Source organism: Lynx rufus, unplaced genomic scaffold, assembly GCF_022079265.1.
Source record: "Lynx rufus isolate CCGP_SWC_20201006 ecotype Redwood Valley unplaced genomic scaffold, mLynRuf1.p SCAF_18, whole genome shotgun sequence".
Classification (NCBI taxonomy): Eukaryota; Metazoa; Chordata; class Mammalia; order Carnivora; family Felidae; genus Lynx; species Lynx rufus.
Window position 1 is genome coordinate 3,707,032 of NW_025814832.1, and position 24,695 is coordinate 3,731,726.

Below are 24,695 nucleotides of genomic sequence, written 5' to 3' on the forward strand. Positions count from 1 at the left end.
ATTCCCACTCTCTAGGCCAGCATAGCACCAAAGAAGGCAGTACCAAGAGGGGCCTGGAGTGGCTGAGCAGAAATGGGTATTAGGATCTAGAAAAAAGGCCAGGAGTGGTGGGGTCAACAGGATCGCGAGACTGTCAAGTGGTCTTAAAAAGCCACGTTGGAACCAAGGTGGAGGACAGATCGGGTAGAGCCTTAGCCAAGGGCTGAAGTCACCCCCACTGCTTCCTACAGCCTGTGGTCCCACTCTTGGTCTCCTCCTTCCTTAGCTCTGCCCCTCCCCCTCCTCAGACGGGCGCCCTACTTTTGTGTAGCCCCTTGTTCATACTGCGCTTACACATGAGTTTAAGAAGGCCAAGCAGAGCCCTGGGTGCATCAACTTGTTCATCTGAAAGGGGCAGGTGCCCACATGGGCCCCTGCCTCCTGGGGATTTGGCCTGAGGTGAAATTCCCAATCTTGCGCAGGAATCACCAGCCTGGCTCTGCCGCCCTGGATGCCAGCTGGCTCACCAGAGCAGCCCCGGCCCCTTGCAATCGCCACCCTGACGTCTAGGTGGCACCAAAGCCTCACACTGATTCCTCCCAGGTTGGGGACCCCGCCTGCTCCCGCTGACACTGGCTCCACTCAGCTCAGTGCGCGCTCTGCTTTGTGGGTTCAGTGCCTCCATGCACATAGGGGCTGCAAGCTTGTAATTCCTTTCTTCCTTCTACTCTGCCCCATCCCTGGCCCCCTTTGGGAGGAGGGAGGTGGTTTCCCCTTCCCTCTCATCTCTTCCTCAGGGACATCCCAAAGCAAGTACTCCGCCTGTTCTTTTCAAATGTAAAATATAATTTTGCTGAAAAGACAATACAGCCAATAACATGAATTTCATTAAAAAATTTTTTTTGTTTTATTTATTTTTGAGAGGGGGATGAGGAGCAGAGGGAGAGGGAGACACAGAAACTGAAGCAGGCTCTAGTCTCTGTCTGAGCTGTTAGCACAGAGCCTGATGTAGGGCTCAAACCCACAAAGCGAGATCATGACCAGAGCTGAAGTTGGAGGCTTAACCAACTGAGCCACCCATCACCCCTGAAATTCATTTTTAAACTTAAAAAAAAAAAGTTATCAAAGTAGTATATTCATATGATTCAAAACAATAAGCTCCTGTTGAACCTCTTGAGATAATTAAGATATTGTAGTAATTTATCCACCCCAGCAACACCACAGGCATATCCACTTCTGCAGATCACCACCCATACTATCTGTTCTGAGACAGCTCTGATGTGTGGCGGGTTAGCAAAACAAGAAAGAATTCATTCATTCTGTCTGCCAGGATTTAGTGTGAGCCACCAGGCTGGGCACTGCTGGGGTTCTTGGAGATAGCCAGAAATTAGACAAGGGCCTTTCTGGCCAAGCGCACATCCCACAGTGGAGCCAGATAAACTCGGGAATGCCAGGTGCCAAGTCCTAGGAAAGAAAAACAGAGCAGGATTTGGGACGTGGGTGATGGGGAGGTGTCCGTGGTCTAGAAAGATTGCTCTGAATAAGTGACTTTAAGCAGAAACCTAAACCCAGTTCGGGGAGAAGTTGGTGGAGAAGGAAATACACCTGTCGGTTGTGGAGCAGCCCCCTCCCCCGAAATGTTAGAGCCAGCAAGTTGGGAATCTCTGCTCTGCTCGGCCTTCTGCCAGCCCCCCACCACCCCAGGGTTTCCCCGCCTCCTAGAGCACCGTCCCCCTAGGAAGCGTGTCCCCCTCACGTCGTCCCCCGGGGCCCCGCCCCCTGCTGCCCCTCCCCCGTACGGCGCAGCCCCCCACCCTCGGCGAGCCCCCGGGCGGCCACCCCTACCCCAGGTGGGAGGCCGAGGCACGACCGGGGACACCCGTAAAGTTTCTGCGGCTCAAAGTGACGCAAAAATTCTTAAAGAGCTCTTTGGCGGCGGATATCTAGAGATCAGACCATGTGAGGGAACGAGAGTACAAATACGGCCGCTTGGGCGCCAGCTCCGGTACAGGCAGCGGCGCCCCTGGTGCCTCGAGGGCGCGAGGGTTGCCCCGCCTCGGAGAGCCCCGGACCAGCCTCCCCACGGTCTCCCGGCAGGTGGGTTCGCCTTTCCTCTCTGCGAACTCGCACGCCAGCCCGCGGTGCCTCCCGGGGCGAGGGCGAGGGCGTGCGCCGCGGGGTGGGCTCCTTGCCCTGCCGCTGCCCTTGCCGGGAGGACGGGTGGGAATAGCCGGCCCGCCCGGGACTAGCGAGCGCCGAGCGGACGAGGGGACCTGGAGGGCTCCTTTGTCTACGGACGCAGGCGGCTTTTTTGATGTCCTGAGCACCAGAGCAAGATCCTGTAAAGACCGTATTAAGCTAAGTGCTGTCCTGCGCGTTGGGAAAAGTTGCTTTAGTTTGAACCCACGGCTTCTGTTTGATCCTTACTTACCGCTGTGGTGTGCAGGTGGCTTTGTGCAAAGGCATTTCGACAGGGTGAGTTCTGGTTGACATAAATGCCCAAACATCTAGAGAAATCTCTGAATGACTCTTAAGTGGGATGAGTCTCCCTGCGCTTGGGTTGTTTAACTGGCAGAGCTGATGCACGCTCAGACAGCTCACAGGCCATTCAGAATGTATGGGAAACTCAACCGCCAACGAGCTGTTTTACATGGTTGAAAGGTGTAACCATCAATTGCTTTAAAAAAAAAATAACTGTACATTTAACTAAGTGAAAACACTCTCTGGAGCTAAAGAACCCCGAGGAGCAGTTTCCTTTTTGGGTCTTTTGCATAAAGAATTTCTTTTTCCGCTGGGGTTCTGAAGAACTTGAGAGGGGTAGAATTTCTAAGAGTCAGACTTGACAAACGCTTGTGTGTATGTATTTTTGTGATCAGTTTTGCTCAGAAAAATGAACCAGGTCAATGGATTATTTATGAGCTTGCTAGCTCTCATCATGGTAAGACTAGATCAAATATTTAATGTGTTTTGCCTTCAGTTACATAGGAAAAATGTCTAAGAAAGCAACGTTGGGATTTGTGTTTAATTAAACGGAGGGGCACTATGGCAGCATTCATGTTAGGGTTTTTAGGAGTGGAGGGAAACACACAGCTTTGACTCTGTCACATTCCTTGCTTTTGTGTGGCCACTGATGCCCAAAGGTGGTTTTCCTACCTGGGGTGGGGGTGGCTGCTTCCGGGCGCCTATGAGAGTCTGGTTCTTAAGGGGCTTTTGCAAATTAAGCAAGCCTTTTCGTGCATGGTTTTTTGTTTTGTTTGGTTTTGTTTTTTCACGAAAGCTGAATAAGAGCAGATTGAGACTGCTTCGCAATTAATCAAAAGTCCCCTCAGCACTTTGGTGATCCATGTGGGACATTTCAGGAATGTAACAGCAGCACAGATACTCAAACCTGTTTCTTTCAGCCTCTTGCTTAAGAAACATACACTGAGGGTGGGCGGAGGGGTGAGGATGAAGACAGAATAATGTTGCAGTTTTAACGGACTTAGCAAAACCTCAGAAATTCCTCTTTGGGGGCTTTTTAGAGTCGTCTGAGCATTTTGATGAAACCCGGAGAGGCATGTCAAAGCGTTCACTAATGGGCGATGTGGCCTCGGAAGAGGGGTGCTTGGCTGGAGGCGGTTGTCTCCAATGGCAGGCTTGCAGAAACATCCCTGATGTCCCCTTCCAAAGAGAAACACAGGTAATTCCAGAAATTCAGCCACTAAGTGGCCGGTCCTTCTCCTTCATAGTGATCAAATGGTTTTATTTGAGAGAACAAAGGCAGGGCTGCCTGAAGACGTTTAATTTTCACTTGGTTTTAATGAATCAGTGGGATATGGTCATGATTTGACTTTTTAAAGAAAGATGTCTGTGTAGCCAAAGGGAAAATGATGCAGTAATTTTTCTGTCCAAGGAGGTACCTCAGACTTCGTGCTTCCTGATGAAGATCAGCCCTTCTGGGTGTCACAGTCCTCAGCTCTAAGTGAGGGGCTGGAGGGGGCGCCCTGCCTAACATGAGGTCCGAGTCCCTTCCAACTCATTCTGTGACTGTGACCCTAATGTCTCTGCTTTAAGCAAACATGACTTGAAACGATAGTGGGAAATGCCCGGAGTGCTGGGACTCTACCCAGATGTTGCAGTCAAATCGGGGCCCACTGGGGACACCTCAGGTTTCACTCTAAGGCACATGCTGCCGTGCACGAGCCAAGTCCCAGACCTCAATGACAAACAAGCCAGAGTTTCCCAGCTCCCCACCTCCCTTTTGCAATACGCCCAGGGCGCGGTGTGGTGGAGACAGCTTCTCGGCAGTACAGATTTGGGCTGTGCCGATTTTCTTTCCAGTCACGGAGCTGTGGACAGTCGGCTGTACGCCTCTGAGGTTTGCGGTATCCCATGTAACAGTAACAGGCTTGGGTGTGGAGTCAAAGATACAATAAATCACCCCATGTCTCCATTCCTGGGGCAAGTGAAACTGACTCACCCCACTCCTGTGGTGAATCCGTTTCTGGGCTTAACCTTAACGGGCACGCTAAGGAAAGAAAACTCATCCTAGGAGGGACCCAGCTGGAAAATAGATGAAACCAGCCTTGAGAAGAAACCTAGGCAGAGGGTGAACTGCTTTTCTGGGGTGGGCACAAGACCCACCACAGGCTGACACGTCCCCCTTATTTCTAGGCAGAGCTCATGGTACTGACTTGGGCCCGCTTGCAGAAACCATCTCTGAGGAATGTCTCTGTGCAGGGACATTCCCTCAAGCTTGACCTCCGTTGGCTGTTGGTGAATGGGAGGATGAATGCTCATTTACTGATGTCAATAGCATGTTTTTAAGGCAAGCGAGTGATTCCTCAGCCCTGTATCTATGTGGTGACAGAGTGAGTAGAGAGAAGGCCAGTGTGGGGCAGTCTGCCTCATTTTCTCCTTCCTTTTGGCCCCACTGGCACCTGGCAGCAGCTTCCTTCTGCCACCCCAACCTTGGGCCTAGGGTACTTGTTAGTGGGTATTTAATCATAGGGCTTTTTTAAAAATTAATTTATTTGATTTTTATCTTTAAGATTTTATTTATTTTTTAAATGTTTATTTTTGAGAGAGTGCAAGCGGGGGAGGGGCAGAGAGAGGGGGACAGAGGATCTGAGGCTGGCTGTGGGCTGACAGGTTGACCATAGCAGCAAGCCTGATGTGGGTCTCGAACTCACAAACCGAGAAATCATGACCTGAGCTAAAGTCGGATGCTCAACCCACTGAGCCACCCAGGCGCCCCTAAGAGCGAATGTTTAAATAATCCCTACGCCCATTGCGGGGCTCGAACTCACAACCCCAAGATCAAGAGTCACACACCCCACCGACTGAGCCAGCCAGGTGCCCCTAAGCCATAGGCATTTTAAAAGCTAGGAGTGGATATCCTTTCATTAACCCTGGAGCCCCCTAGCCTGCAGAACAGAGATGAACCCCAGCAATGTGGAGACAAGGAGGCAATGTCCCAGGGCCAGCCCAGTGGCCTGGGCCCCAGGCACTGCCAGGTGGTTGATGGCATGGGGAAGGTCTCCCGGGATCCTGAGGTCCAGTTCTTTATGTCCTTTTTTGAGATAGGGAGGGAAGAGGTGAGGTGGGTGCCTGGGGGAGGTTGTGACAAGGCCAAGTGGCAAATCTGGAAAAGTCAGTTGTGTGCTGTGCCAGGGGTGGGTGGGGTGGGGGGTGGCTGGTAGGTGGGCTGGATAGGAGGGAGCAAGTCAGCAGACCTTTGCCTTCTTGCAGTTTTGTGTGATTTTTCTGGGCCTATTCAAAGAAAAAGAACATTTTATTTCTGTTACTACTAAGCTGCTGAATGAAAATAAACTAAACAGACTTTTTCCCTCTAACTAAGGGACTCCCTCGAATTTAGGGAGGGGCAGAACTGGAGGTGCTCCAGGTCCCCCATGGCTTATTCAAGCCCATCCAGGAACTTGAGTCTCCTGTACTTCTGTTCTCTCCTTTCCCCCTGGGTGTGTTGTTTTTAAACACTAATCAAGTTAGCTGGCTCTTTTCCTCGCTTCAGAGGAAAGGAGCTGGGCCGGAGGAAAGGGGCGGGTAGGCACTGCCGGGAGAGTGGAGATAAGCTATTCTGGGTGCTCCAGCCCGGCCCGCAGGGAGGTTTGACTGACCAGAGGTTCCCCAGCCCTCCCAGGGCTAGAACTTCTTTCCTCCCCCCAGTTGAAAAATTTCAACTGAAAAGTCAGGGAAATGATCCAGTGAAACTTCACCCAGAGTCACTGGCTATTAACATATTGTCACATTTGTGCATGCACGCTCTCTAATTTTTGCATGTGTAATATAGTTCAATACACTTTCTGTAATATGTGATATAATTCATGTAATAATTATACAGTCTGTATATTATATAATTTTTTGGTTGAATCTCTGAGAATTTGCAGACATCTAAATATGTCCTCTCTTGTCTGCTAAGGACAAGGACATTCTCCTACATAAGCAGAGCCCCATTATTATCACATTTGGGAAACAACGTTGATAAAATATTTTTATCAAATATATAGCCCTTATTTATTTATTTTAATTTCAGTTTATTTTTTTCCTTTTTTTTTCAAGTTTTTACTTAAATTCTAGGTAGTTAACATATAGAGTAATATTGGTTTCAGGTGTAGGATTTAGTGATTCATCACTTACATACAACACCCAGTGCTCCTCACAAGTGCCCTCCTTAATGCCCATCCCCCATTTAGTCCATCCCCTACCCAACACCCCTCCAGCAACGCTCAGTTTGTTCTCTGTATTTGGGTCTCTTCTGTTTTGCTTCCCTCTCTTCTCTTTCCCCGCCTTTGCATATGTTCATCTGTTGTGTTTCTTCAGTTCCACAGAGGAGTGAAATCATATTGCTTATCAAATACACTCTAGCTCCATAGATGTCGTTGCAAATTATACAGCCCATATTTAAGTTTCCCTTATCTCAGTAGTAAGGGAAGTGCAGAGGGTTACGTCTTGAAACCACAAACTCCTAGGGTTTGGAACCTCTTGCCCTCATCTCAGTGCATCTGAGGACTGGATCAGTGCTGTGTAATGCTGAACGGATTTTCATGAATGCAAACTGTGTGTGACACATTGTAAAGCGCATTTCAGAACTTCTTGACCTAAGAGTAAAGGCCCCTTCAAGCAGCGTTACCTGAGTCACAAACATCTTGTGGCCTCTACGGCCCCCTCCACTCTGCTGCTTGACCCCATCTCTCTCCCCTGTGTGTCCCCCCACCGCCGCTCCCTGCCCCACCCAAAGAAATGGGCCCAGCTCTTCCTTCCCTCTTGCCTCCATCACTCACACTGTACTTAATTCCACTTCAGATCCCTTTCTCCTGCCTTCTCTCTCCACTTCGTTCAGCTGCCACAGGTAAATCCACCCTCCTTTCATAATACCCCCTCCCTGGGGCTGGTTTTCTCTCTCTCCCGCCAGTCTCTCTCTTGGCTCTCTTTGTGGGTCTAATCATGTCTGTTTTACATGAAAGTAGTTTTCACGCAAGACTTCATATCAAGGAAGAGAAAACCTGCGTTTGGAAATGTTTTTTTAATCTTGATTTCTACTTATTGCATAAATTGCATTATGACAACAATAAAGGTGTCAGCAACACTCCTAATCCCTCCTAACCACATCACCTGTTTGAGTTTCCCAACTCCTTTCCCAGCCTAGGTCACACTGCAACACCGTGGCAGCAATTTTGTTTTCCACAAGAAGTTGTAAATTGTGAAGTTAAATGTAATAACAAATTTGTGTCATCACCTTCCACAGCTCTAATAAAGGAGCCTGAAAGACACCTCCACAGAATCTGCATGGGAGTCTCTGTACTTCCTTGTCCTGTCCTTACATTTAGAGTTTCTTAAGAATCAGAAAGAATGTTAAGAAAGATGATCGGGGCGCCTGGGTGGTTCAGTCGACTGAGCATCTGACTTGATTTCGGCTCAGGTCGTGATCCCAGAGTTGTGGGAACAAGCCCCGCATCAGGCTCTGCAGTGAGTGTGGATTCTCTCTCCCTGTCCCCTGTCCCTTTCCATGGCTCTCTCTCTCTCTCAAAATTAAAAAAAAAAAAAAAAGTTAAGCATCTGACTTCAGCTTAGGTCATGATCTTGAGGTTTGTGGGTTCAAGCCCCACATTGGGCTCTGTGCTGACAGCTCAGAGCCTGGAGCCTACTTCGGATTCTGTCTGCTGTCTGTCTGTCTGTCTGTCTCTCTCTCTCTGCCCCTTCCCCACTCATGCCCTGTCTCTCTCTCCCTCAAAAATAAATAAACATTAAAAAATTGTTTTAATTAAATTTTAAAAAAGATAGATAGGTGATAGATGACCAGTAATTCATAATCACTTTCACTGTCCCCCCACCCCATTCTGTAAGACTTGACAGGGCTGTGTTCCATAGCTTACATTTTAGGTGTTTCAGTATTTGACAGTTAAACTAGGATTTTGTAAGCTAGTTCAGGAGGCTAACCACCACTTAACAAGATTTATTTCTGTAGGTAGAAAATACATTGCAAGTTCCAAACAAGCAAGGCACAAGTGAGTGTTTGGAACACAGACCGTTGACGGGTGTGCCTGCTGGTACTTGTTTCAAAGTCTAAAAGCACAACCCAGGCTCTTCTTTAATCCCAGACATGTCAGTCTTTTCTAGTCCATAGTCCATTAAAACGATTGTTGTGACAGTCTTCCTTCTGCCCCCAAGATGCACAGCATATCTTCCTGACGGGTGAGGAGGGGCAAGTCCCCTGAGAATGGGCCCCAGAGGGGCAAGAAAGAGGAGTGTCTCGCCTGAGGCTCAAAACTGCCGGCATGGCGGCTGTGGCTCCCTAGGGCCTGCGCCCAGGAAACCCGAAATAGCGCCTCCTCGCTGGGAGCTGCACAGTGCGCACACCAGTCAGTGAGTATTTGAGCACAGAGATGTGTAAGCCATGGCCCTTGGTTCCAGGGCATGCAAAGCAAATAGACATAGAAGGATAACTAATGGTCCATAACAACCGTTGATAAACGACACATTGGTAATTGTGCAGTAATTGGGCTGGGGTGGTGAGCAAAGCTTCATGGAGGGTGTAGATAGAAACTTAAGCCAGGCCTCAAGGGATGCAGCATAATTGGGGGGGAGCAAGGGTGCAAGGTAGGGATGCACTGGGCATGCTCGGTGGCCCACCTGCCCCTGATAACCTGGGTGCTTGTAAAACATGCAGCACCCACATGGATCTCTTGAATTATAATCTCTGGGACAGCAGCCTAAGAATCTGCTGTTTGCCAGTTTCCCAGAGACCCCAAGGAGAGTAACTGATGGAGAGGAGCAAGCACAAACCAGGGAGGTGTGGAAGGGGCCGGAAGCCTTTCCTTCCATTGTGCTGTGGGCTAGGAGTCACTTAGCCTTTGGGCCTCAGTTCCCTTGACTGGGGTGTGAAGCTGAAAAGTAAAATGGGTTGCATATATGTGGTGGCATTGTGACCATCAGTTCACTCTCATTTATTGATGCTTTCCATGCACTGGACACTGAGTTAAACATTTGTCATACCTCATTTCCCACAACAGCCTTTAGAAAGTGAGAATTTTAATAGCCTGCTTTTACACATAAGGACATGAAAGCTCAGAGAGGTTAAGTGACCTGCCCCAAGTCACATTGCCAGTAAGTGGTGGATCTGGGATTCCACTGCAGATTCCACAGGAGAGCCATGAGGTGTGGACACAAGAAATGTTATGTGATGCCTCATGATGGTGGTTAGTCTAGGCTCAGCCACTCATGTTCACTAAAGGAGGGCTATTTATGCCTACCTATGCCAAATCCATTTCTTTTATTAAAGAGAAGTTCACAGCTACTCTGTCCCAGGCAGGGAAAGTTCTGGACAGAGACCCTTGTCCTTTCTCATGGTAACTGGCCCAAACAGCCCTAAGGATTTTAGACTATTTATTAAATGTTTATTTATTTTTGAGAGAGAGAGAGAGAGAGAGCGAGCGAGCCAGCAGGGTAGGGGCAGAGAGAGAGACACACACACACAGAATCTGAAGCAGGTTCCAGGCTCTGCTCTGAGAGCAGACGGCCTGATGTGGGGCTTGAACTCATGAACTGCAAGATCATGACCTGAGCCGAAGTCGGAGGCTTAACCAACTGAGCCACCCAGGCACCCTGGTTTTAGACTATTTAATTCCTCTCCAGAAAATTAAACTGTCTGACTGTCTTACATAAGGAATTCTTTGGTTGGGATAGTGGAGTTCATGTCTACCCCCTTTGTCCAGAAACAAGCAGGTTTTCCCTGCTGTCTCCATTCACATCCTGAAGTCTGTTTTGTTTGTAAGGTGAGCCAGGAGTCCCTGCAGATACAAATACAAACCACCGTCTTACACTGTGGAGAGTGTGAGCCAGAACTGACTACAGTCTGGGGTTCTGGGACAGAAGCACAAAGGAACAAAAGAAGGGCTTTGAAAATCTGAGGGCACCTTGGAGCTGGCAGTGTGAGGCATCTCAACATGCTGCATCAGGTCGGCAGAAACCTCCGTTTACAGAAGGGTGCACAGCAGCACTGTGGAGCAGCGCCCGCCTCTCCCTCCTTAGACAGAAGTACCGTTTCTCCCACAGTCAGATTTTGGCCTTGTGCCGTGAGCTCCGTGAAGGCAGGACAGTGGCTGCCTTGCCTCCAAGAGCCTAGCATGTACTAGGCACACGGTGTGTCTTTGTAGAATTAGTGTTGCTGTGTGGCAGAGGGCCCGGCTTCATGCTCACCGTGTAAGTAGACACCAGAGCTTTCTTGTCACCCTCGGGAGGTGTCTTGGGAACTTCAGACTCTCTCTCTGAATAGTGAATGCAAATTGCCACTTGGCTATATGACCTATAATTAATCTTATCTCAGTGGTAAACCCATAATTCACATTGGGTTTTGTTTTGTTTTTGGAAATGAAAACTGAGCGTCCTGAGAAATGAACTCACTTTGATCTTCACAAGTGAAGTCAAAGTACAACATTTCTATAGTGTTTCTGCTTAGAATGTGCTGATGTGTGTCAAACAGACAAGTAGGGTCATGGACATTTCCAAAGGTCTGGGTGGTTTCATGACTAATCACTGTAATTACACACTTGTTCACATACTGGTTCCCCTGGCTACAGAGACAGAGTTTGTGAAAAGAGGAATAGAGATTTGATCAGAAGAAGTTTAAATGGAAACAATCCCTTTTACTGGGGTAGAGTTGGGGAGGTGGAGTGAATTAGCCCCCCCTCTAGGCTGGGAGGAAGCAGGGTGTGAGCAGAAAGTTGACTGCCAGCCTGTCAATGACACTGCTGTGCTGCCCGTGTGCAGAGATGTGAGGGATGAGAGTCCTGCATGTGAGGTTGTCATCCCACTGAGGACCGGGGTTATGTGGCACCACCCACAGCCTGTCACCTGCTCAGCCTGGCACAAGGGCACACATTCGAGGTGCAGAGGAAGGGCTTCGGGGGCTTTTTCTGGCCACGGAGAAACTCAAAGGCTACTGAGTGGAGGTCACAGCTGTCATATTGACCTCGTTTGCAATCTCTACCCAGCAGGATAAAAATATCTTGTAAAAAGAAAGCTTTTAAGGGAACATTCTTAGAAACCAATATTCTTAACTCTTACTTCTGTGTTCCCGGGTGGCTTGCTCTCAACTGTTACCTGCTGATCTCAGTAGAAAAGGGTGGCCAGTGCTCTGTCGAATCAGAAAAGTAGGAAGGGAGAGTGGGACCCACAAGTAGGAGCATCCTGCAGGCAGAAGGGGGTCCAGCCCAGGCCATCTTCTCCTGGCCAACTGGGTGAGTAACTGGGAGGAGCTTCTTCCAATTGGGAGAGGCAGAGGAATGAATTGAAGAAAAGGGGATGTGCATCTCCCACCTGTCTGGTGGCTTTGGGTGGCTGTAACTTATGTTTGCACGTAAGTGATTGGGGGTGCAAGCACAATAGAAGAACCCTAGAAAGCAGAGCTGGGTGGACAGAGAGACCACCTGAAGTCATGGATCGCTCTTAACAGGCTTTCTTACAACTTGAACCATTTCAGGCTGTTGATGCAATTAAAAAAAAGTGCTGGGGGATATTTCAGGAAACAAGATCTTTGTAATGCTCAGAACAAAAATAGAGAGCACGTTATTTGTCTAGAAGCTGCTCATGACAGATGCCAAGAAATCAAGATTGGTTGCCTTAGGGGAAGGTACTGAAGAACATACATTGTCCAAAAAAGTTCACTAACACACACACATCTTCCAGCTTCCCTGCAGAATGCCCCAAGGGAGAGATTACATGAAATCTAGAACAAATCACTTGACTCTCCCATCAGAAAGGTGACAGAGTTGCTAGGATGGCAAAGTGTGTATTCCCTCTGCCACTGTATTCTTCGGAGATGGGTGATGTTTCCGTCCCATAGACTGTGGTGGATGCACCAGAGGAAGATCTTTGAGCTGCAGTTTTTTGTTTTGTTTTGTTTTGTTTTGTTTTGTTTTGTTTTGTTTTGTTTTAAGTAATCTCTACACCCAATGGTAGGGCTCAAACTCATGACCCCAAGATCAAGAGTCACACACTCCACCGACTGAGCCGGCCAGGTGCCATGAGTGGCAGTTTAAACTAGAGGAGCATTGAAACTAGAGGAGTATTAAAGATAGGAAGAAGTTCCTGCAGAAAATTTGGGGTACAATTTTGAAGTTGGGGGAAAAAGGAATCTCAGTGATGGGCTGGCTTTGTTTGTTGAGTATCATCTGGCTGCACATGGTAAAGTTCTTTATCTCTGTCATCTGATCTTCAAGTTCTTCAGTGTTTAATGTGGAGAACATATCACTGATATAGGCCAAAGGGAAGTACAGAGACCTTCTTCAAACAACACAGCCAGGGACCACAAAGTTCAGGTTTAATTTAGCTGTGTGTTTAAATACACTGACACCTCATCATCTTTCTCTTGAAAAAAAAAAGAACTTTATTTTTTTATTAAAAAAATTTTTTTTAATGTTTATTTATTTTTGAGACAGAGACAGAGCATGAGTGGTGGAAGAGCAGAGAGAGAGGGAGACCCAGAATCCAAAGCAGTCTCCAGGCTCTGAGCTGTCAGCACAAAGCCCAACGCGGGGCTCGAACCCACGGACCGTGAGATCATGACCTGAGCCAAAGTTAGACACTTAACCGACTGAGCCACCCAGGTGCCCCAAGAACTTTATTTTTTTAAATAAGTTTATTTACTTATTTATTTTTGAGAGAGAGAGGGGTGGGGGGATGGAAGTGGGGAAGGGCAGAAAGAGAGGTAGAGAGAAAATCTCAAGCAGGCTCCACATTGTCAGTGCAGAGCCTGATGTGGGGCTTGATCCGATGAACTGTAAGATCATGACCTGAGCCAAAACCAAGAGTTGGACACTTAACTAACTGAGCCAACCAGGCAACCTGGGGAAAAAAATGAACCTTAAAAAAATCCCTCAGCCTGGTACATGGTTACTTATGGTGGATGAGAGAATGTGTGGTTAATTTTAAAAGTCCAGAGAAGCGGACAGGGAGAGGCTGGAGAACAGCGTCAAGATGAGCCAAATGGGGTTTTACCTAGAACACTCTTGGTCAGAAATTCATGTTCTTCGGTGAGTGGTGTTTGCATCCGTGAGCCCCAGATAGGGTCAGGGGGTGGGGACCAAGTAGCTGGATAGGGGAGAACCCAAGACACCCATCCCCATACACACACACATACACACACACACACACACACACACACACACCCTAGATCTATGGAGCTGGTTTCTCTCTTGTTGCTGTAATATTTTTGGCAACAATCAGTCCCTTTAAAATTTTCTACTTTACAGAAAAAAGAACCCAATGAACACAAAACGCTAATTACTTGCATCCTCTCGTGTTCATTTCTAATCCTTGCCAGTATTTAGGTATGTTGTCATCAGTGTGAATCTACTACTTTGTGTTCTAATTTTTCACTACATTTTCGTCTTCATGTTCCCACATGTGGATAGTTAAGTTCTAGTCCCTGAAAGCCCCAAGTAGGTAGGAGACATACTCAGCCATTTTTATTAGTTACCAATTTCTAGCCATCCTCCAACTGTTGGCTCTGAAGGGGTAATATCAGATCTTTTCAGTTGTGAATAGTGATACCAGGCATCTAGAAAGGTAGAAAGTGACCTGAGCTAAGCAGAAATGTGTTTCAAGTCCCAGACCATTTCAAGAGCTTGAAAAGTTCAGGCCCAGATGAAATGAAGTTAGATGGAAGGTCTTGGCTCCATACTACTTTATAACAGGTCATAGGTTTAAAGTCCAAAAGGACTCAGATTTCTACCCCATGTTTGACGTGTGAGGCCTCGATCTGGATTGCCGAGCTGACTTCTCTGCACCTCAGCCCCCGGCAGGGATATGGCGGTGCCGAGTCCCCGGCCAGCCCTCTCCACCGAGGCGCTTAGGGACAGAGACACCAGTCATGCTGGCATCTCTACCCTGCATGCTCTTCTCCCTGGCTCTTCCGGCCTAGGGGAGAAGTGATCCCACCTGCCCACTGCTGCGAAGTAACAGGTGGACTCACCTTAGGAGAGGCAGGCAGAATAAATAGTGAGCAGTGGCGCCGCTTCGAGCCTGTCGCACTTGTAGAGGCACAACGTGAACAGCGGAGCGCTGATGGAATGGACACAGCCAGAAGCAGCTGGCATCTCTAAGAGCTGGGTTGCAGGAAGAGTGAAGAAGCCCAGAGCTAAGGAGCTAGTGGTGCCTCCCACAGGGTGGCCTTTTCACCTCGTGCCTTTGCTCTTTTCCTTTCAAAGTCATACTTACAATTTATATAAAACATATGGCATGTTCAGCTTAAAAGACGGAGAGGATTGTCCTAACCTATTTGCAGGCAAAAACCGCTTCTTTCTTTGTTATTCTTTTCCCAGCGCAGCGTCCAGGACAAGGTAAGTGCTCTGCGAAGCTTTGTTGAAGCAAGCCCTCTTCTTTCACTCTTCCGAGTTACTGGTAAACCCCAGGATGCAATTCCAGCCCCTCAGAGTGATGTCAGTACTTTGTTCTTAAATAGAGCCTGTGCAAGACCTTGGTGACTTGCTGTCTATTTTGTTTGTTGTTTTGGTTTTTCCTTCCCAAATTACTTGATTGTGCTTTGATACCTCATGTAGGTTGAAAACTGTAGTTGATTTTATTGACTATCATACAGCAGACAGAATGTTTCATGCTTGACAGCGGCATTTGTAATCCCATTGATTAATGTGGTTTAAGATGTTTGTTGATGTTAATACCAAAGATGAGAAAAATGCATAATTCCGTGCTGTCTGTGCCTTTCCAACAGAGCTCTCAATCCCATTGGTATAAAGCTCTGAGGAGACCCACGCATCTGAGCACTGAGGATTCGGTTCGGGTCCTCGGCAGATGGGTGTCAGTATCATCTCCTAGCCAGCAGGATGGATACCACGCCCTTAAATTCCCAGAAAGAGCTGTCAGCCTGTAAGGATAAAGACGATTGTCAGGAAAATGGAGTTCTACAGAAGGGTGTGCCTGTCCCCGAGGATAAGGTGGAGTCTGGCCAAATCTCCAATGGGTACTCAGCAGTTCCAAGCCCTGGTGCAGAAGATGACACTCAGCACTCCATTCCGGCTGCCACCACCTCCCTAGTGGCTGAGGCTCATCGAGGGGAACGGGAGACCTGGGGCAAGAAGATGGATTTCCTCCTCTCAGTCATTGGCTATGCTGTGGACCTGGGCAACGTCTGGCGCTTTCCTTACATATGTTACCAGAATGGAGGGGGTCAGTATCATGGGCTACGAGCAGAGGCTGTGTCCGAGAGATGGTCTGTAAATCCTCTTGGGAGGCCAGAACAGAAATCATGTCTTTTCTGTCTTAACTGAGGAATCTGGGAACATGATTGCTCAGACTTTCAAGATAGTCCAAAAGACAAGTCCCCAGGAAGCCAAAATGCTAAGTCAGCATGTCTGGGGCTCTCTGGGTTATGAAGTTGGGTAAAAGCTCTCCCAAACCCAACCTCGCCAGGCTTTCAGCCTCCTTAGTGCGTCGTTTGTGGCAGAGCTCCCTTCTCATCCCTGCATCATCCAAGCTGCACTCTTGCAGTGAGTCCAGAGAGGTTACGTCTGTGTAAGGAAACGTTGGGAAGTGGCTCCAGGGTCCCAGGCCCTCCCGGGTCAGAGAAGGGTGTCAGCCCAGGTCCAGAGTCTGGAGTTAGAATCTGAGCATGATCTAGAGCTGAACCCAGCCACAGCACGGCATTGCTGCTAACCTAAACCATACATGGATATGTCTACATTTTTGTGCTACATTTTTGAGGCTAGAGACTACTTCTTATTCCTCCTTCTACCTTCAGAGCAGTTAACTTGTAGATTATCAAAACCAGTAGCTGACTGGAGGCATGGATGTGGGAGCCCCAAAGAGGAGAGTGGAGAAGAGTGAGTAGGTATGGGGCCTCTGTGTTGACAATGGACTTGCTATCAAAGTGGGAAAAGGACGAGAAATGGAGGTCAAATCAGTCAATATTTATTTTGACAGAAGCTCTGGACACTGATTTGGTAGGGCAGCTAAAACGAGGTTTGGGGGAGAATTCATTAGTGTCCTTCCTCATTTCCTTGATGGCCTGACGCAGAGTGGCCAGGATTTGCCACATTTTTTAAGGACCTTGGTCCTTGCAGCTGCAAAGGCAGTTCAGGGGTGAGGGTTGGGGTGGGGGCTGGGGAAGCCCAGCACCCCCTGCCTGGGAGGAGCAGAAGTTGGAGTCACCTTATCTCCAGCCTGCAAGGGCTCACCTTTAGCCTCAGCTTTATATAAGGGGTTGGGTCACTGGTGACGTTTCTTCTACACCAATTCCCCACTATAAAGCTGGACAGATGCCATCCTGAGAACACAACGTGCTTCTTATTCTCAAGCCAGATTTACCCAGCATGATTCCAAGTCAGGTGGGACCTTTGTGAGTTGCACTGACTTCAGGTTTCTGAGTTCAGAGCACTTTACGGGAGAGAACATTATCAGGGAAAATCACCGCTGACCCACCCTGTGGGCTAAAACTCAGGCTGCAGGTGAGCAGTCGCCACCTAGGTTTTCCACATTCTGCCTCAGCCATGAGAACCAAGACACACCAGCACCTCCCGTGACACAACAACCCCACACTTCCTCATTCTGTGACGAACTACCCTTTTCAGCCACATCTGCAAAGGTGGCCCGGAGGGGAGCATTCCGGCGCAGCAGAATTATGGAAATACAACCAAATATCAATAGCAAGTATCTGGAGCCAGGGATAGTACGTACGGATGAACAAAAATACTAATTTGGTGATTGTTGCCACTGTTGTACGGGTTGTCATGGGGGATTTGTCCCAAGGGTCTCGAACTCCGCTCTATGTACCAGCTGCATCAGAATCACTGGAGCAGCTTAAGAGTTTTTGTCTTACACCATATCTGGAATTTCTGCTTCAGGGGGATGGTGGGTGTGTGTTCTTAAGCTCACCAGTGATTATTACGTGTGGCTGGGTTGGGGAAGCTCAGCCCACCTGAACCCTGTCATTTAAAAAAAATTTTTTTTTAATGTTTTTATTTATTTTTGAGAAAGACACACACACAGAGTGTGAATGGAGGTGGGGCAGAGAGAGGGAGACACAGAATCCGAAGCAGGCTCCAGGCTCTGAGCTGTCAGCACAGAGCCTGATGCTGGGCTCGAACTCACAAACTGTGAGATCATGACCTGAGCTGAAATCGGACGCTCAACTGACTGAGCCACCCAGGCTCCCCTCGACTCTGTCATTTTTATAGGGGAGGGAAAATAGAGGTTCAGAGGGGAGAGGTGGCTCAGGGTCCTCCCAGTGGTTAGAAGTGGGACTGATTCTGGGACCTGGTCTGTTGAGTCCCAAGTCCAGCTTCCTTTCCACGCACTCTCTGCCTCCTTTGTGCACTCCCTGAAACCCCCATTCACTGTGGCGCTCTGGTAGAGCACTAAGAGCAGGGGGGCACAACGTGAGGTCCCTCGGCACACCGTGGCTTCATGACACTCAAGCCTCAGGTGGCCCTGTAAATCTTGGTGTGAGCCCAGTCAGTTGGGCTGTCCTGGGAGGGATGTGGGCAGGGAATAAAATTGTCTTTCATCTGTCGCAGGAGCGTTCCTCCTACCCTACACCATCATGGCTGTTTTTGGGGGGATCCCGCTCTTCTACATGGAGCTCGCATTAGGCCAATACCACCGAAATGGATGCATTTCGATATGGAGGAAAATCTGCCCAATTTTCAAAGGTAACTGGAAGGCTTAAGTGGGTGGGTGGATGAGTGGTCCTGCAGGGCAGAGGTGATTTCTGTCCACATATGGAAGCTAGGGACCCTCTTCTGGAATCAGGCCTTCAGGTATCTGGGAGATAAGTTGAGTAATGAAGTTTTTGACTATTTAAGTGGTATGAGATTGTTAAAGGGAAGCAATAAATGGCAATTAAAAGTATACCTGGAGGGGTCACCTGGGTGACTCAGTCAGTTAAGTGGCTCTTGGTTTCGGCTCAGGTTGTGATCTCATGGTTCGTGAGTTTGAGTCCCACATGGGGCTCTCTATGTGGAACCTGCTTGGGATTCTCTCTCTCACCCTCTCTCTCTGCCCCTCCCCTGCTCACGTGCACTCTCTCTCTCTCAAAATAAATAAATAAACTTTCAAAAATGTTATATAAAAAAAGTAAACCTGGGTGTCTGGTGGAGCATGTGACACTTGATCTCGGGGTCATGAGTTCCAGCCCCACATTGGTTGTAGAGATTACTAAAAAAAAATAAACTTAAAAAAATAATAAAAGTAAAGTAAACATTTTACTTATCAATAAATAAAAGTAAACTTATAAATAAACAAAAGTAAACCTAACAGACCTGTAAGTAAAGAGAATAAACTGATGGTTGCCAGAAGGAAAGGGGGTGGGGGGATGGGCCAAATGGGTGAAGGGGAGTGGGAGATACAGGCTTCCAGTTACGGAAAGAGTAAGTCACAGGGATAAAAGGCACAGCATAGGGAGTACAGGCAACGGTGCTATAATCGCATCGTGTGGTGACAGGCGACAGCTACACTTGTGCTGGGCACAGTATAACATACAGATTTGTCCAGTCATTCTGTTGTACATCTGAAACTAATGTAACATTGTGTGTCAACTACACTGAAATAAAAATATTTTTTCAGGCAAACGAAATAGAAAAAAAAGTTTAAAGCATTAACAGCACACGCACCTAGTTTCTAAAATGTGTAGGGGCGCCTGGGTGGCGCAGTCGGTTAAGCATCCGACTTCAGCCAGGTCACGATCTCGCGGTCCAGGAGTTCGAGCCCCGCGTCGGGCTCTGGGCTGATGGCTCAGAGCCTGGAGCCTGTTTCCGATTCTGTGTCTCCCTCTCTCTCTGCCCCTCCCCCGTTCATGCTCTGTCTCTCTCTGTCCCAAAAATAAATAAACGTTGAAAAAAAATAAATTAAATAAAATAAAATGTGTAATCTTGCAAAAAACATCTAAGGAATTTACCACATTGCCACCTTTCCTTTCCGCCGCCTCCCAGAGTCTTGGGGAATGAAGTGAATGGCAGCCCCACCTTTCTCCCTCACCTGAGCTGCAGGGCCCTCCGGCAACCCGGGGCCATCTTTCACTCTTGGGCTGTCCTTGAGACTTGGCCTCCCTTCCCGTCTCTCCCAGGGATCGGGTATGCCATCTGCATCATTGCCTTCTACATCGCTTCCTACTACAACACCATCATGGCCTGGGCGCTCTACTACCTCATCTCCTCCTTCACGGACCAGCTGCCCTGGACCAGCTGCAAGAACTCCTGGAACACTGGCAACTGCACCAACTACTTCTCCGAGGACAACGTCACCTGGACGCTCCACTCAACGTCCCCTGCAGAAGAATTTTACACGTAAGTGCATGTAAGTGAGGGGGTGGTCTGTTAGAAGCAGGCCACACCCCTGGGGGTTGGCCTCTTAGGAGGGAGGCAGGGGCCAGGGGCGCTTCACCTCTTTCTTGACAGATTTCTGAGGGATGAAGCTCTTAGGGCGGGGTGAGTAAATGTAAGTGAGGGAGTGGCAGGGCGGCCCCGGGCAGGTTTGGAGCTGGGAGACTCTGCTTTGAGTGCTCCCTAATCTGGCCCTTTGTGATATCCCCCTCCTTTCTTTTTTTTTTTCTTTTTTTAAACGCTTTTTTAAATGTTTATTGATTTTTAAATGTTTATTTTGAAAGAGAGAAGGGGAGAGAGAGAGCAGGGGAGGGACAGAGAGAGAGGGAGACAGAGAATCCCAAGCAGGCTCCACGCTATCAGCACAGAGTCTGACTCGGGGCTTGAACCAATGAGCCATGAGATCATGACCTGAGAGGAAACCAAGAGTTGGACACAAAACAGACTGAGCTACCCAGGCACCCCTATTTATTTATTTTGAGAGAGAGAGAGAGAGAGAGAAAGTGAGCACAGGGGAGGGGCAGAGGGAGAGTGAGAGAGAGAGAATGCACACTCAGCACAGAGCCCGATGTGGGCTCCACTGTAAGATCGTGACCCAAGCCAAAACCAAGAGTCAGACATATAACAGACTGAGCCACCCAAGCAACCCTGCCCCCTCCTTCCTGATGTGCCAGGCCAGGCGGTCCCAATGTGCCCAGGGTGATTCCTTCATTCACATTACAAACTTCCTCGCCTGTGTCAAAACCGCCCTTCCTCCTGGGCCCTGCTCTCATTCTGTTGTCATGGAATCAGAGCCTCCCGTTGCTTCAGTAGTTTAAAACCATCCAGGGTTTCTGGTTTCATGTGTTCACTTCACAAGTGGAATCTATCCTTTGGAAGAAGATGCCTGGGGTGGGTAGTATTCTTTAATGCTGGAATTTCAGGCAGCTGCGGCCCAGGAGAGAGTAATTTTGGGGTAGAGAAGATGCTACCCACACATACAGATGCTGCCCCAGCCTGGAAGTCCGCCTTGGGAGCTGCGTGCTCTTCTAGGGTCTGTGGGCTGAATGTACCGCCCTGTCCGTCAGGACCCGCAGACCCAGCACTTCCTGAAGCCTAGCGACTGCTTGGTCCTTGCAGAGCGGTGTCTGTTTCTTCTCTGGACTCCCCTGGAGGTGTCGCAGATGGTATCCTCAGCTTACTGCTCAGGCCGTTTCATGGGCCTTTCTTTCTCGCTGTCTCCAGGCGCCACATCCTGCAGATCCACCGGTCTAAGGGACTTCAGGACCTGGGGGGCATCAGCTGGCAGCTCGCTGTCTGCATCATGCTGATCTTCACTGTGATCTACTTCAGCATCTGGAAAGGTGTCAAAACGTCTGGCAAGGTGAGGAGGACTCTGGCTGCTGACCCAGGCCTGCCCAGGGGCTCCAGAGGATTCAAACTCAGAACTCAGTAGCCTGGACAGCTATAGACAGAAGGACAATGTTTCCTTCAACACCAAACACAATTTATGAGGCTCAGTTTCTCTTTACCAGATATGTGTTAAAAAAATTTCCATAAACGGGCCAATCCCAGGAACCATTATGTGATTTTTAAAAAATTCCTTTAACCCACTGGTAGTGTCACAATTATTAATAGTGACAATAATTTATTGAAAACCCATGATGAGCCATGATCAGTGCTTTATGTACACTGGCTACTTTATCATCTTTTGCTAGGTGTTTTCCCATATGACGGCTGGGAAGTGGGTTTGTGGTAGTATTGGCAAGCTGTGAGTCAGATCCCTGACCGATTCTAAAGCCGCTGATATTTCTGCAACGCCACCCTGCCTTCTATAGTTACAGAAAAGAAGAGGTACATCTCCTTCCTTGGAGACTTTCAAGAATAAAAGATGCAAACATCCACATGCTGACAACCTGTGTTTCTACCCCTTTCTTTACAGGTGGTGTGGGTGACAGCCACCTTCCCTTACATCATCCTTTCAGTCCTGCTGGTAAGAGGTGCCACCCTCCCCGGAGCCTGGAGGGGTATTCTCTTCTACTTGAAACCCAACTGGCAGAAACTTCTGGAGACAGGGGTAAGATCATGAGGAAAACGATGTGCCCCTGTCTGTCATTTTACTAACTGAAGCTAGTCCCCCCGAGTAGGGACAACTATTGAAATTTGGGTTCAATGGCAAGTCTGCAGTCGTGCTTTAAGTCAGAAATAGAAGCATGAAAAGTAGAGTTGAGACCAGTAGATTGGTTTGTGCTTCAATGTTAGGAGGAGAAACCACATTTGTTGGCACTTGGTATGTGGTCATCCCTGGCATGAGCTTTGAGAGCTGGGTTTTCACTTTGCACGTAGCCACCTGGAAGCCAGAGTGCAGGCCCGGGGCCCAGTCCTCACCCCCATCTCTGCTGCCTTCCAGGTGTGGGTGGATGCTGCCGCACAGATCTTCTTCTCTCTTGGTCCTGGCTTTGGGGTCTTACTGGCTTTCGCTAGCTACAACAAATTCAACAACAACTGTTACCAGTGAGTATCTGCCCCCCACCCCAAGTAAAGCCTGAAAGTGGGGTGAGCATAAGTCAGCTGGCCAGGAGGAAGGGGATCGAACTAATGGCCTCAAGCCTGGCTGGACTCAGGTGTGTCACAGATCCCTGACCAGTTCCCTCGTGGCCAGAGCACCCCCTGGGGTCGAAGCCTCACCCAGACCATTCAGAGATTGAGAGGAGCCCCAGGCCGCTTCCGTTTTTTAAGTCTCTGTATATCAAAAAAAATAAATAAAGAAATGCCAAAGCAGGTTTACAAAAATTGCAACATATATTAAATATTTAGATTTCACTTATTGATGTGTTGAACAACAGTTGTAATGTGATAATTTCCTTATGTACATATGCACAAAAGTATGATGATTGGACTATTTTGACCAATACAAAATGCCATAATTTTGGGGGCAAGATCAGAAATTTGGACGAAACAGTGAGTGTTGTACCAATTATGATTTCGGTATCACTCATCATCTTTATTTATTTATTTATTTATTTATTTATTATTATTTTTTTTTTCAACGTTTATTTATTTTTTGGGACAGAGAGAGACAGAGCATGAACGGGGGAGGGGCAGAGAGAGAGGGAGACACAGAATCGGAAACAGGCTCCAGGCTCTGAGCCATCAACCCAGAGCCTGACGCGGGGCTCGAACTCACGGACCGCGAGATAGTGACCTGGCTGAAGTCGGACGCTTAACCGACTGCACCACCCAGGCGCCCCTATTTATTTATTTTTTAATGTTTATTTACTTTTTTTGAGAGAGAGAGAGATGAGCAGGGGAGTAGAGTGAGAGGGAGAGAGAATCCCAAGCAGGCTCCATGCTGTCAGTGCAGAGCCCGACACAGGGCTCCATCCCACAAACTGTGAGATCATGACCTGAGCCAAAAACCAAGAGTCAGATGCTCAACTGACTGAGCCACCCAGGCACCCCACTCATCATCTTTAGAGTTAACTTTTTTTTTAATGTTCCACCACAGATGGCAGTGTCCAGCACTCTAATTGTGCTTGTTCATAAGATAATTAATGAATTCTTTTATTCTTAAAAAGGAATTCACAAGTACCCTAAGCAATGTGGCATTGCATCGGGACCCCTGCCTGAAGTTGTATGATGAGGTGTTCTTTTAAAAGTGTCAAGATATTGGGGCGCCTCAGTGGCATCTGACTTTGGCTCATGGTTTGTGAGTTTGAGCCCCAAGTCGGGCCCCAGCTCAGAGCCTGGAGCCTGCTCCAGATTCTGTGTCTCTGTCTCTCTCTGCCCCTCCCCCACTTGGGCTCTATGTCTCTCAAAAGTAAGTAAGTGTTAAAAATTTTTTTTTAATTTAAAAGTGTCAGGATATCTCTGTGACACTCTTGTAACCTCATTTGCACATAATTTCAAAAGTCTGAATCTGAGGGCTTCGCAAATGTGAGGCCAAGGCCCCCTCCTGGCCCCCACTCCGATCCAGGCCCTGTTTCCGAGCAATTCTTGTTTGAAATCAAAAGGTCTGTGTTATTCCCGTTCACAACAGCACCATCTCTTCAAACCAGTCCTGACCTGCTGCTCTACCACGCCGTGCATGGTGGTATCGGCAGCTTGTGCTTCGAGCCACCTTCCCGTCTGAGAGGCTGGGCCTGGGAGGAGCGGAGGGGACACCAGGATTGGCCTGAGGTCCCTGTGAACTCAGCCTGCTCGTCCTTGCCTTGGCTGGTGACAGATGCTCTTTAGACTCTCTGCTTGGTGAACTGAGGTTCATTTGGGTTTTCTGCTCCAGAGACGCCCTGGTGACCAGTGGGGTGAACTGCATGACGAGCTTCGTTTCCGGATTTGTCATCTTCACGGTGCTCGGGTATATGGCAGAGATGAGGAATGAAGAGGTGTCTGAGGTGGCTAAAGATGCAGGTGGGAATGTGGGTTCCATTTACGTCCCTTACTCTTCACTGAACTGCTTGGCTGCTCTGTGGATCTTTACAAATATCTAACTTTTAAATTATTTCTAAGTGTTCCTTTAAAATTTTTCCAAAGTTTTAGGGAAACTTATTGCCTTCCATGTGCTCCACCCTGGTGGGGATGGGGTAGCTCCCCTGGCACCCAGTTCTGGGGCCTTCAACACACATGGGCTTGAAATATGACTTAGATGAGGGCTTTTTAAACCAGTAGGTTTGGATCCAGTGATGGGTACAAGTCTAGTAAGCAAATGATCCTTAGAATTTCCCCTTGGAGAAAAATAAAATGTAGATGACAAGTCACTCTATTGTATTATGAGGCTTTCATGGAAAAGGAGTGACAGATATTGAAAAAGTGACAATGGGATCTCGTGGATGGAATCCCAACATGCTCGCCAACATGCTTCTGTCTCTGGCCTGATGCATAGCTCTGATCATGCCTGTACCCCAAACT

At 48.2% G+C, this 24,695-nt stretch overlaps 1 protein-coding gene across 1 annotated transcript in view; it reads left to right on the top strand.

Moving 5' to 3' along the window:
• SLC6A4 (solute carrier family 6 member 4) overlaps positions 1-24,695 on the top strand; it is a 42,157-nt gene that overhangs the window by 3,158 nt on the left and 14,304 nt on the right. The window contains exons 3-9 of the mRNA XM_047080679.1: positions 15,206-15,660; positions 18,006-18,140; positions 19,553-19,772; positions 21,033-21,171; positions 21,730-21,864; positions 22,198-22,301; positions 24,070-24,197. Coding sequence (XP_046936635.1) covers positions 15,318-15,660; positions 18,006-18,140; positions 19,553-19,772; positions 21,033-21,171; positions 21,730-21,864; positions 22,198-22,301; positions 24,070-24,197 — 1,204 coding nt within the window. The 5' untranslated portion in view covers positions 15,206-15,317. The remainder of the gene's footprint in view (positions 1-15,205; positions 15,661-18,005; positions 18,141-19,552; positions 19,773-21,032; positions 21,172-21,729; positions 21,865-22,197; positions 22,302-24,069; positions 24,198-24,695) is intronic.